Source organism: Felis catus, chromosome B1 (genome assembly GCF_018350175.1).
Source record: "Felis catus isolate Fca126 chromosome B1, F.catus_Fca126_mat1.0, whole genome shotgun sequence".
NCBI classification, from domain to species: domain Eukaryota; kingdom Metazoa; phylum Chordata; class Mammalia; order Carnivora; family Felidae; genus Felis; species Felis catus.
Window position 1 is genome coordinate 53747855 of NC_058371.1, and position 13269 is coordinate 53761123.

The following is a 13269-nucleotide window of genomic DNA, read 5'->3' on the forward strand; positions in this document are numbered from 1 at the left end:
GGCAGAGAGAGGGAGACACAGAATCGGAAGCAGGCTCCAGGCTCCGAGCCATCAGCCCAGAGCCTGATGCGGGGCTCGAACTCACGGACCGCGAGATCGTGACCTGGCTGAAGTCGGATGCTTAACCGACTGCGCCACCCAGGCGCCCCTTAAAGTTTTTTTTTTTGTACAAATTTAATTTAATGTGAAACTATTAAAATAGTCTCATACTCTTATGCCATGGGAGAATCTAGAAGTAAAATTGAAGATCAGTCAAAGCAACAATGATGTATTTTAAAACAATGACTAATAATACCTAATCTAAAAATGAAAAATCTTGGGGCACATGGGTGGTTCAGTCAGTTAAGTTCTGTGGGAAAAGTGAACAGGAAAAAACTAGTGCAGACTATTTGGAAGAAAAGTATTTTATAAGATGGTCAGAGAAGGCGACTCTAATGACATGAAATATAAAGTAAAGACTGTGGCATAGCTACCTTTCAGTTACTTAGACCTGAAACTTTGAAGTTTTCTCAACTTATTTTTCCCTAAATATATTTTTAATTAATCCCCAATTTTGACAAAACAAGCTACTGAAATATTATCTCTGACTTATATTCCTTAAGGACCATTGGAAAAGAATGAGACTTTTTTTTTCTTTGCCATCTCAAGAATGCAAACGACTTTTTAAAAATTTATTTTATTTTATTGTGGCAAGAACACTTAGCGTGAGTTCTGCTCTCTTAAATTTTTAAGGATATATTATTGTTGACTGTAGGTACAATGCTGCACAGCAGATCTCTAGAACTTATTCAGCTTGCTTGACTAAAACTTCAGGCTGGTGGATTAGTCATTTTCATTTTCCCTTCACCCTCAGTCCCTATTTCACTCTTTTATTCAATTGATTTGACTATTTTATAAACCTCATATAAGTGAAATCATGCAGTATTTGTTATTCTGAGACTAGCTTATTGCACCTAGCAAAATATCCTCAAGGTTCATCCGTGTTGTAGCAAAAATTGAAAATAGGAACCATACGATCCTACTTCTATGTTTTTTTTCCAAAAGAATTAAAATCAGGATCTCAAAAAAAATATTAACACCACTATGTTTATTGCAGTACAATTCACAATAGCCAAGGAGTGGAAATAATGTAAATATCCATTGACAGATGAATGGATAAAAAAAGAAAAGTAGTATATACATACAATGAAACACTACTCAGCCCTTTAAAACAACAAAGATGCCTGGGTGGCTCAGTAGTTTAAGCGTTTGACTTTTGATTTCCACTCGGTCATGATTTCACGGTTTGTGAGTTGAGCCCCAGTCAGGCTCCATGCTGACAGTGTGGAGCCTGCTTGGATTCTGTCCTCCCCCACCTCTCTCTGCCCCTTGCCCACCACTCTCTATCTCTCTCTCGAACTTTAAGTCTCGAACTTTAAACGTCTTTAAGTATCGCGTAAACAATTTTTCCAAGAGTCCAATTTTGACTTGAAAGTTCAACATCTATCATTGATGACAAATACTCTCAGTTATTTCCCTCAATATGATAGACTCAATTCCTTCGTTTTTGAGAAAATGGTTTGCCATAAATAATAACTATAGTTTACCAGCCTTTTTTTTTCAGGTAAAAATGATGTTTCACACACACACACACACACACAAACACAACTGGTGTAACTGGCCGATTAGTCACCCCAGTACTCTTCCTTAGAAGAACCATCATAAAACAGTATGCAGCTGAAGTACTTTCTAGATACTTAACATTTTAACACAAAAGATATTAATTCTTTTTTAACGTTTATTTATTTTTGAGACAGAGCATGAACAGGGGAGGGTCAGAGAGAGGGAGACACAGAATCTGAAACAGGCTCCGGGCTCTGAGCTGTCAGCACAGAGCCCGACGCGGTGCTCGAACTCAAGGACCACGAGATCATGACCTAAGCCGAAGTCGGCCGCTTAACCAACTGAGCCACCCAGGCGCCCCAACACACAGGATATTAAAAGGACTTTTACATAAGAGTCAAAATGTCATAAAATGATCATTGTTCCTGCTTCATCAAGGATTGTAGACACTCTTTAGAATTAGCATTGTTAGTACTACACTACAAGATGTGGCATTAAGAACACAATAGCCACGCAGGTAGTTTGTTGCCATTGTCTTTAATTATGCTAAAGCACCAGAAGTTTTACCCTCCATTGTTTCTTCACAATCCGATCCAGCGAATGTCAACACAAGGAAAAAGGTGAATGTCTTCTCATAATTATGGGAACCTTGAGAAACTCATGAATGGATCTTGCTAATGTTCCTACAGCCTAGTTTTTGTCATATCACTCCCCCGCTCAGAAGATTCCAATTGTTCATTATTGCCCACAGGGAATGTTAAAAAATCAAAGCTCTCAACCTGGAAGTTAAAATGCACACACTCTTACGTTAATTTATCTTTTCATTCCATATCGCCTTCGTGCAAACTGGCTCTAGAACAAACGAAGCTATTTCTATTTCTATTACAAACCCTGGGACTTTGCGGTTTCCCTCAACTAATTATAGCATTCTCTGTGCCTGAGGGCCTGATTTTTTCTCACATTCTTTGTATGAAGCCACATCTTTTTTTCAAGGTCCCACTCAAATGAGGCCTAAGTGGCTATCATAGATCCCCCTTCTGAATGCACTCAGCACTCTGTACCTCTCCCCTGCCATTTACGTTCTACCCTGTGATAACACCTCACCATCCCTGCAGCCTAGGAGGATGTCTGACACACAGTTGGTGCTCGGTAAATACTTGAACGTTTGGTTGCATTGAACCATTTGTGCACGTGTTTCACTGCAGCTACCATATGGGATTGTTGGCTGAAATTAGGGTTAATGTCTCTGTTCCCTGAATAGAGTATTTCTTGTTGTGAAGTTCATTATGATACAAGGCAATGCACCTCACCACCTTGATCTCATTAGTCAATCCTCTTCTCCTTAACATTCTCAAGCTTATGCCAAGATCTCCCAAACAAGAGCATAAGAATGTTACAACACTTTGAACTGTGGAAAAGAGTATTGATTTTTTTTAAGTCACATTTGAAGGTTTATTGAGACAAAATTACCATTTAGTTATCTTCCTTGGACATCCGAGTAAATTTCTCAGAACAAAAGAATTACCCCCACCCATGCCATCTGACTATTATCTTTCTGGTTTCAAGCAGATATTTTAGGGACCATAAGGAGCTAGCATATTTTGATTATGAGTTTCCCATACCTAAGTCACTTTGTGTGGGCAATTGTCTAACATAAGGAAGCTAAAAATTCTGCCTATAAATGGCATTAGAGACTACAGCTTGCTTTGAGGAAATCTCAGAGAGGTCGTTTCTTTTCACAGAAGACCCCAAGAAAAACTTAGAATGTAAAAACAAAATGAAGTTTCTCCACTGGTCTGTCTAAATTGGGATGAAATCTCACATATTTTGTCTTAGTCATTGGAGGTACGGGAGAATATGGCACATGTCTTACCTGGAAGCAGATAAGCAGTGGTGCCTGTATTAATATCTTTTTTTTAATGTCTTTTTTTTTTAATTTACTGTGAGAGAGAAAGCGTGCAAGGAGGGATGGGCAGAGAGATAGGGAGAGAGAGAATCCCAAGCAGGCTCCGTGCTATCAGCACAGAGCCCCAAATGGGGCTCGATTTCACAAGCCATGAGATCATGCACAACCAGAGGGGAATTCAAGAGTCAGATGCTTAACTGACTGAGCCACCCAGCCACCCCTGTTTTACTACCTTTGATCTTTAAGAAATTGCATGTATTTTCTTTCTGGGTAAAATGGTATTTATAATGGATATATCAGAGGGCTTATGAATATAAGGAAGAGCCTTTTAATCACTAGTAACCAAATCATTAATTGTGAGGTTCAGTGAAATGTATTACAGTTAAAGCAAATCAAGCGTAGCCCTGTAGGTTCCCATATCTGCTCTGAAACCAGAATTCAGACATGGGCTTCACTCTAGGTGACTTTCCAACAGCTAGCAAATAGTTCTCGCTCCATAAGGAGCCATCACACTGATGACACTGTGCTAAAACTTCGACAGCAGACTCCCGCAAAGTCCAGAGAGATCCTATCTCTAATCACTGATGCTCTCACTATGACCATCCCCGCCACCAGTGGAGTATATTCCACTAGATATGCCCAAGGGTTAGGTGCGTGCAGTTGAGCCTCTGACTCCAGATTCTGCTCTTTCCAGAAGGTTCTTTTCCAGGTATTGTGGGAGAAGGGAGGATGATCAGTTCCCTTCCGTACACATTGCTCTGTCCAGCCAAATCTGCTCCATACCAGTTGTTCCTAATCACTCAACAGCCTCTTCCCTACAACACCAGCTCATTTCCAGGATAGCTTGTTTGGGACAATTTCCCTTGCTTGCTGCTTCATGGATTTAGAGCTGCTGCTTCCTTTATCGCCCACTTGACTTAGCTCAGAAGCCAGATCCTATGTCCTCTCTCTACCTCCATGGTAGCAGTCTTCCTCCAAAAGCTCCATTCACTTTTTGTCTTTAAGTGTATGTTTCAGCAGCTTCTCATTCAGAACAGGGGGAAGATGAAATCCTTCTTTTCTTAGGTGCCACTCCTATATAAATATGAATTTTTCATTTACTAAAAGATGCTGACTTATTACAAAATATATTGGTTAATTCTGTCCTGAATTCACCGATAGTATGTGCAAGAGTTTCCTCCTCCACAAACTGTCTCACATGGATTTTCTTTGTACTCTGAGTTTCTCTGAATAGCTGGCATTTCTATTTAAAATACCATTTTGTTCATTTTAGGATTTGGAATGTAGAAGCAAATGCCATCAACTAAAATAGTTAATGATTAAATCAAGAAAGCTAGAAGGCTTGTGGTGCCTGGGTGGCTCAGTCGCCTAAGCATCCAACTCTTGATCTTGGCCCAGGTCATGATCTCATGGTTCATGAGTTTGAGCCCCATGTCGGGCTCTGCACTGACAATGTTCAGAGCCTGCTTGGGATTCTCTCTCTCTCTTTCTCTCTGTCACTTCCCATCTCGTGTCTTCCTTTGTATTTCTCTCTTGCTCACTCTTTCTGAAGATAAATAAACAAATAAACAGAAAGAAAGAAAAGAAAGAAAGAAAGAAAGAAAGAAAGAAAGAAAGAAAGAAAGAGGAAGAGAAAGGAAGGAAGGAAGGAAGGAAGAAAAGAAAGAAAGAAAAAAGAAAGAGAGAGAGAGAGAAAGAAAGGTATAAGCCTTGATATTTTCCCCCATAGATATTACAGTTTAGGCCTTTTCCTAATCAGTAACAATTTCAGTTTTTGTTGAAAGAGTCCTGAGTACTTTGAGAGGTGAGGAGATATCTAATGGAGTGGAACCAAAATGAACTGTTGTAATAATTCTGTTGTGGCCCATTCCAAGGAAACAATGGATATGCATGTCCTTTGAAGTTTCTATATGCCATGTCATGGTTTTTATTAACCTACTATGTTTTCTCACATTATTTGGTGAGTATTCTATGAGAATAGATTTCAACAGACTTTGGTGAGATGAAACTGCCAGTCTATCGAGTTAAGATGACACTGGTCTTCCCATCCTATGTGAAATGTACAAGTTTTTTGTTTTTTTTAATTTTATTTCTTTGAATGCACTTTTATGTTATTAATATGTTTATTATGTTTTACCTAGTTGGGTACACAATGAATGATCTCATTTTTGAATGGCAAGATGAGGCGCCTGTACAAGTGGCCGAAGGACTCACTTTGCCCCAGTTTCTGCTGAAAGAAGAGAAAGATTTACGATACTGCACTAAACATTACAACACAGGTAGGGTTTGAGCATTCTTTATTATGCTTGTGACTTCTGGTTTTATGATGTTCAATATTTCTTAATTATAGTGGTAGATTAATTATTTTAACTATTTATAGCTCAGTATTTTTCATAGTGACAGCAGAAAACAAATGCATGTGAAATTTACGAATACTTCAACTCAATGCATGTTGTTATATAACTGATTCGTATAGGATCAAAGAAATGCTCAATTATATCTATTTTTTTCTTTTGCAAAAAGCCCATAGTTCTGTCTAAACGATCTTTCAAAAAAAAAAAAAGTTCCTTTAATTTCTATGTGAACAATAAAATGTACTTTCTAGCTCTTCTTGGACAATATACGTTGTGTTTGATGACAAAATGAAAGAAATTGCTTTTTTTTTTTTTTTTTTTAAAGCTTCATTTGCCTAAACCTCTCTTTTGGCTACAGTTTTATGCATTTCAAGTTACTGTTACCTAAGCACCTACTACTTACACTGACACAGCAGCCTTTTGCCTTTGAGGATAGATACATGTTTTTAACTTTAAATTTTTTAAATATTTATTTATTTTTGAGAGAGAGAGAGAGAGAGAGAGAGAGAGAGCGAGCAGGGGAGAGGCAGGGAGAGAGAGACACACAGAATCTGAAGCAGGCTCCAGACTCTGAGCTGTCAGCACAGAGTCCCACACGGGGCTGGAACTCACGAACCGGGAGATCATGACCTGAGCGGAAGTCGGATACTCAAGCAACTGAGCCACCCAGGCGCCCCAAGATTTTGTTTTTAACACCAAGGACTGATATATTTGCACATTCATGAGATCTGTTTTCTTCTCTCAGTCAGTACGGACTATTCCCATAATATTTATTCTTGCTGCCTAAACCATTTCTACAAATTCTGTTAAACCACCCACAAGTGAGTCATCACTTCAGTGCGGTTAGTCCACAGCCTCCCACTGGCATCAGCTGCTGCTCCTATTATTTCCTTACAGTAACTATGATTCCTCTTTGGCTCATCGATTGCCAGTACTGTGACCTGACCTTTCACTCTACAAGGTCTTCAATCTCTTTTATCTCTTTAATCAATTCATAGTACCTGGTGAAAAAGTTACTGCTGTTTTCTTAGCCCAGGGATGAGGCTGATATTTAATTTAATGGGGAGTTCAAGGTTAAGATCTCAACCCAAAGATAAAGGGCAAGCAGGTCAATACCAGGGTCCTGGCTCAACTCTCCAGGGGCAGTCACAGTGACAAGCAAATTTTAGAGAGATGCTAAGAAGCGACTAGAGTTGGTATAAGCTGGTGGACTGGTTTCCTAGGGCTGCTGTAACAAAATGCCACAAACTTGGGGTCTCCCCAAGACTCTCTTCTACGTCTCCCCTTACTCTATGAGTTGGCCACAGTGGCTTGCTTTCTTACGTACACCCACCGATTCCTGCTTTGGGTCCTTTGTATTTGCTCTTCCTTCTGTACATGCTCTTCTATACTTACATACGTACTTCTCTACGTACATTCTTCTACACACACAAACATACTGTTTCCTCAAATTGTCCCAAGCTCAATACTCTCACATAGTTCCGGACTGCTCAAATGACTCCATAACAAGCATATGCTAAATGCCCAAATGCCCCCTTCCACTTACTGCTTTCACTGCCTAAAATTTTATCTTTAATTTCTATGCTTACTTATGTATTGTTTCCTTCATTACCAAAAGTTTTGAAAGCCAAGGATTACATATAGTCTATTTCTGTGTTTCCTCAGTCTGCTGAAGTATGAAGATACTCAACAAGTATTTGTTGAGTAAAATAGTAAATAAAAAGTGGATTTGAACATGGAGAATTTGTCTGTACATGTGAGAATATTACAATATTTTCCTGGGAGGGGCAGATTTACTCTAAACAGGAAACTTTCCCTTTAGCTCTGTATCGGCAAGCAGGCTTTTTCTTCCCCTCCAGTTGTGTTGAGGTATAATTGACATAAAATAATAGGTTAATCAGCATACAGCATGCTGATTTAATATATGTATACACTGTTAAAGGATTTCCCCTATCAAGTTAGTTAATACACCCATCTCTTCACATACTTACCTTTTGTGTATGTGAAAATATTTACATTCTACTCTCCTAGCAAATTTCAATTATACAGTAGTGTTATCAACTCTAGTTGCCATGTTATCTAGATCCTCAGACCTTGTTCATCTTGTAACAAAGGAATTTTTTTTTTTAAACAACTCTATTGAGGGGCTCCTGGGTGGCTCTCAGTTGGTTAAGCATCTGACTCTTGATTTCAGATCAGGTCATGATCTCACTGTTGGTGAGACAGAGCCCTGTGGCCTCTGCACTGACAGTGTGGAACCCGCTTGGGAATCACTCTCTCTCCCTCTCTTTGCCCCTCTCTCACTTGCACTTTTGCACTCTTTCTCTCTCTTTCAAAATAAATAAATAAACATTTAAAACAATGCAATAACTCAATTGAGATATAATTGAGGTACTATAAAATTCATTTGTTTAAGGAACACAGCTCAGTGATTTTTAGTATATTTACAGAGGTGTGTGACCATCACCATATCTCAGAACATTTTATCACCTAAAAAAAATAAACCTCATAACCATTAGCACTCCTTCCCATCCAGCAGCCCTAGGTAATCAGTAGTCAACTTTCTGTCTCTATAGCTTTATATTTTCTGGATGTTGTATATAAATGGAATCATATGTGGTCTTTGTGATGGTCTTTTTTCACTTAGAAGAATGTTTTTGAGATTCATCCCCATGATAGCATATTTCCATACTTCATTCCTTTTTATTCCCAAATAGTACTCTATTGTATGGATATACCTCATTTGTTTTTTTTATTCATTCACCAGTTGATAGACATTGGGAGTGTTTCCAACTTATGAGCCACTTATGAACACTCATATACATATTTTGGGGTGGATCTATGTCATATCTCTTGGGTATATAATTAGGAGTGGAAAGTTGGATCATGTGGTAAATTTATGTTTAACATTTAAAAGAACTGCCAGTCTGTTTTTCAAAGTATTCACACCATTTTACAACCCTTCCATCAATCAGTGAAGGTTCCAGTTTCTTCACATCCTAATCAACCTTTGTTATTGTTCATCTCTTTTATTATAGCCATTTTAGTGGGTGAAACAATATCTCATTGTGGTTTTGATTTACATTTCTTTCATGGGTAATGATGAAAATCTTTGCATATGCTTTTTTTGAATGTTTATTTATTTTTGAGAGAGAGAGACAGAGAGAGCGAGAGCAAGGGAGGGGCAGAGAGAGAGGAAGAGGATCCAAAGCAGGCTCTGTGCTGTCATCCCAGAACCCTATGTGGTGGGACTTGAACTCATGAACCTGAGATTGTGACCTGAGCTGAAATCTGACACTTAAGCACTTAATAGACCGAGCCATCCCCTTTTCATGTGCTTATTGATATTTGCATATCTTCTTTGGAAAAAGATGTTTATTCAATTTTCTTACCTATTTTCTGATTCAGTTATTTCTCTTTTTTAGTATTGACTTACATATGCTTTTTCCCAGTCAGTAGATTGTCTTTTCACTTTCTTAATTGTGTCATTTGAAGCCCCAAAACTTTTAATTTTGAAGAAGCCAAATGTATCACTTTTTTTTTCTTTTATTTCTTGTGATTTTGGTATTGTCTTTAAAAAAAATTATTGCTTAACCCAAGGCTATAAAGATTTACCCCATGCCTTCTTCCAAGAATTTTGTAGTTTTCCAGGAACCCATGGGGGAGGGGAAGGAAAAAAAAAGACTTTAGAGTGGGAGAGACTGTTAAAAACTGAGAACAAACTGAGGGTTGATGGGGGGTGGGAGGGAGGAGAGGGTGGGTGATGGGTATTGAGGAGGGCACCTTTTGGGATGAGCACTGGGTGTTGTATGGAAACCAATTTGACAATAAATTTCATATATTAAAAAAAAAGAATTTTGTAGTTTTAGAATTTGCATATAGGTCTATGATCCATTTTGAATAGTATGAGATGGGGTAGATGTTCATTCTTTTGCATGTGAACACAAAGTTCTCCCTGTACATCTATTGAAAAGACTGATATTTCGCTATAGAATAGCTTTAGTCCTTTGTTGAAAATCAGTTGACCATAAATGATCATTTCTGGACTTCAGCTCTATTCCAGTGATCTGCATATCTATATGAGATGACCATGTTTTGTAGTTATTGTAGATTTGTAGCAAGCCTTGAAATGGGGAAATGTGAGTCCTCCAAATTTGTTCTTTTTTCCCCTGAAGGCTGTATTGGTTGGTTATTCTAGGTCCCTTGCATTTCCATACTAATTTTAGAATCAGCTTGTAAATTTCTGCATAAAGGCAGTTGATATTTTGAGAGAGATTGAAATGAATTTGTAGAGCAACTTGGGAAGTATTTTGATTTAGCCATATTTAGTGTTTTAATTAATGACTACAGAATGACTTTCCATTTGTTCCAATTTTCTTTAATTTTGTTCAGCTATGTTTTGTATTTCTTTAGTGTGGAAGCCTTGCACTTCTTTCATTAAATTTACTTATTAGAGGGGCGCCTGGGTGGCGCAGTCGGTTAAGCATCCGACTTCAGCCAGGTCACGATCTCGCGGTCCGTGAGTTCGAGCCCCGCGTCAGGCTCTGGGCTGATGGCTCAGAGCCTGGAGCCTGTTTCCGATTCTGTGTCTCCCTCTCTCTCTGCCCCTCCCCCGTTCATGCTCTGTCTCTCTCTGTCCCAGATTCTGTGTCTCCCTCTCTCTCTGCCCCTCCCCCGTTCATGCTCTGTCTCTCTCTGTCCCAAAAATAAATAAACGTTGAAAAAAAAATTTTTTTTAAATTTACTTATTAGTATTTTATTTTATGTGGTTCTATTATAAATGGAATTGTTTTTTTTAATTTGATTTTTTATTGTTTATTGCTAGTGTTGAGAAACACAACTGATTTTTGTATAGTGATAGTATATCTTATAACCTTGCCGAACTCAGCAGTTCAACTAGATTTTTAGTGAATTCTCTAGGATTTCCCACATGCAAGGTAATATCTCCTGCTTATAGAGATACTTTTAGTACTTCCTTTTCTATCTGAATGCCTTTTTCTTTTAAAAATTTTTTTTTCAACGTTTATTTATTTTTGGGACAAAGAGAGACAGAGCATGAACAGGGGAGGGGCAGAGAGAGAGGGAGACACAGAATCGGAAACAGGCTCCAGGCTCTGAGCCATCAGCCCAGAGCCTGACGCGGGGCTCGAACTCACGGACCGCGAGATCGTGACCTGGCTGAAGTCGGACGCTTAACCGACTGCGCCACCCAGGCGCCCCTGAATGCCTTTCTCTTAATTGTTGGCCTAATTATCGTGGCTAGAACCTCTCACTACAATGCTTAATAGATGCGGCAAGAGAAGAGGTTCTTGCCTTGTTCCAGAATTTAGTAGGAAAGCACTCAGCTTTTCACCATTAAGTATGGTATTAGCTGTAAGTTTTTCATAGAAGCCTTTTATCAGGTTGAGGAAATTCCCTTCTGTTTCTAGTTTGTTGTGTTTGTTATGAAAGACTGTTGGATTTTTCACAAAGTTTTACTTCTGTTGAGATGATCATTTAGTTTTGGTTTTTGTTCTATTAATATAGTGTATTACATTGACTTTAAGGCTAAGCCAACTTGCTTTCATTCCATAATTGTAGTTGGTTATGGTGTATAGCACTTTTCATATGTTGCTAGATTCAGTTTGCTAGTATTTTTCTGGTTTTCTTGCATTTATATTCATAAGAGATATTGGCTATATACATTTTTTTCCTGGGATGTCTTTATCTGGTTTTTCTATCAGGGTAATACTCACCTCATTGAATGAATTAGGAAGTATTCCCTTCTGTCTATTTCCTGGAAGAGTTTATGTAGGATTGTTATTCATTTGTCTTTAACTGTTTAACAGAATTCACCAGTGAAGCTTTCTGGTCTTTAGTTTTCCCTTGTGTGAAGTTTTAAAATGACTAATTCAACCTCTACTTTTTATAGGCCTATTCAGATTTCTATTTTTCTTGAATCAGTTTCAGTAATATGTGTCATTCTATATATTTGTGCACTTCATCGCTTGTTGGTATACAGTTATTCCTAGTAATTTTTATAATCCTTTTAATTTCTCCAAGTAGCAATATCCTCTCTTTTTTTTTTTTTTTTTAATTTTTTTTTCAACGTTTATTTATTTTTGGGACAGAGAGAGACAGAGCATGAACGGGGGAGGGGCAGAGAGAGAGGGAGACACAGAATCGGAAACAGGCTCCAGGCTCTGAGCCATCAGCCCAGAGCCCGACGCGGGGCTCGAACTCACGGACCGCGAGATCGTGACCTGGCTGAAGTCGGACGCTTAACCGACTGCGCCACCCAGGCGCCCCAATATCCTCTCTTTAATACCTGCTTTTAATAACTTTTTTTTGCTTGATCCATCTCAGCCAGGAGATTTTAATTGCAAATTACAGACAACCCAAATAAAAAGTTCAACTGCCATAAAATAGTCAACCTTGTGCCCATTTTTATATTGGATTATTTGCCTTTTTATCATTGAATTGCAATGATTCTTTACATTTTCTCTAGGGTTTTTTTTTTTTGAAGAAAAATTGAGACTAGAATGCATTTTTTTCTACTTTGTAACTAAAAAATGAATCAATCAAAATAATTTTTGAATCACTTACAAGAAATAAAATTTAAGCCTTAAAAGTAAAATAATTAAATAACCAATAATACAATAAAATGATAGTCAAAATATAAATGTACTTAAAGAAGCTCCAGTGCTTATATCAGAATTTGTATAACTTGTTCATTTTTCTCTCTAGAACCACACATACACATGTGGTATACATGTGTATATTTTTATTTATTATCAATTAATTTATTATTAATTATATCATGAGATTACTTGGATTATTAATAGTGATAACAAGAAAATGTCTGTTATTCTTACCCTATTTCATTATTTAACTTTTTACATTTTAATATAATCTTAATTATATTAAGATAGAGCAAGAGATAGAGCACAAGTGGGGGAGGGATAGAGAGAGAGGGAGACACAGAATCCGAAGTAGACTCCAGGCTCTGAGCTGTCAGCACAAAGCCCATATGTTTTAATATAATCTTAAAAATCTAAATTTATTTTTATATATTTCAAGAATTTCTAAGCATTCTGTATGTAGTTGATAAATTGATGAAAGGAACATAGATAGCTTGCATGTATGTTTCTGATCACTAAACACTAAAGAGTGGAATCTAACTTCCCCAGAGTTTCTGAAACTTTGTTAGGGATTTTAAGCTCTGAAATCTCATCCATCCTTTCATCTAGCGACTGTCCCATGCATCACAGTAGCACGTGGCTCAAGCCACATTTCTAGAAATTTTGCACTGAAACTTATCTAAGAATACACTACTAATTTTCTTGGATGTGCTCTGTGATTCTCTTTCACAACTGGATCAGGGAATGTCACTTAAAAAAAGATCAGCATGTTAACTCACTGACCTTA

The 13269-nt window shown here is 37.8% G+C and overlaps 1 protein-coding gene across 2 annotated transcripts in view; it reads left to right on the forward strand.

Moving 5' to 3' along the window:
* GLRA3 (glycine receptor alpha 3) overlaps nucleotides 1-13269 on the forward strand; it is a 199553-nt gene that overhangs the window by 148420 nt on the left and 37864 nt on the right. For both annotated transcript variants that reach the window (XM_023252660.2, XM_023252661.2), the window contains exon 6: nucleotides 5650-5787. In XM_023252660.2, the coding sequence (XP_023108428.1) occupies nucleotides 5650-5787 (138 nt within the window). The remainder of the gene's footprint in view (nucleotides 1-5649; nucleotides 5788-13269) is intronic.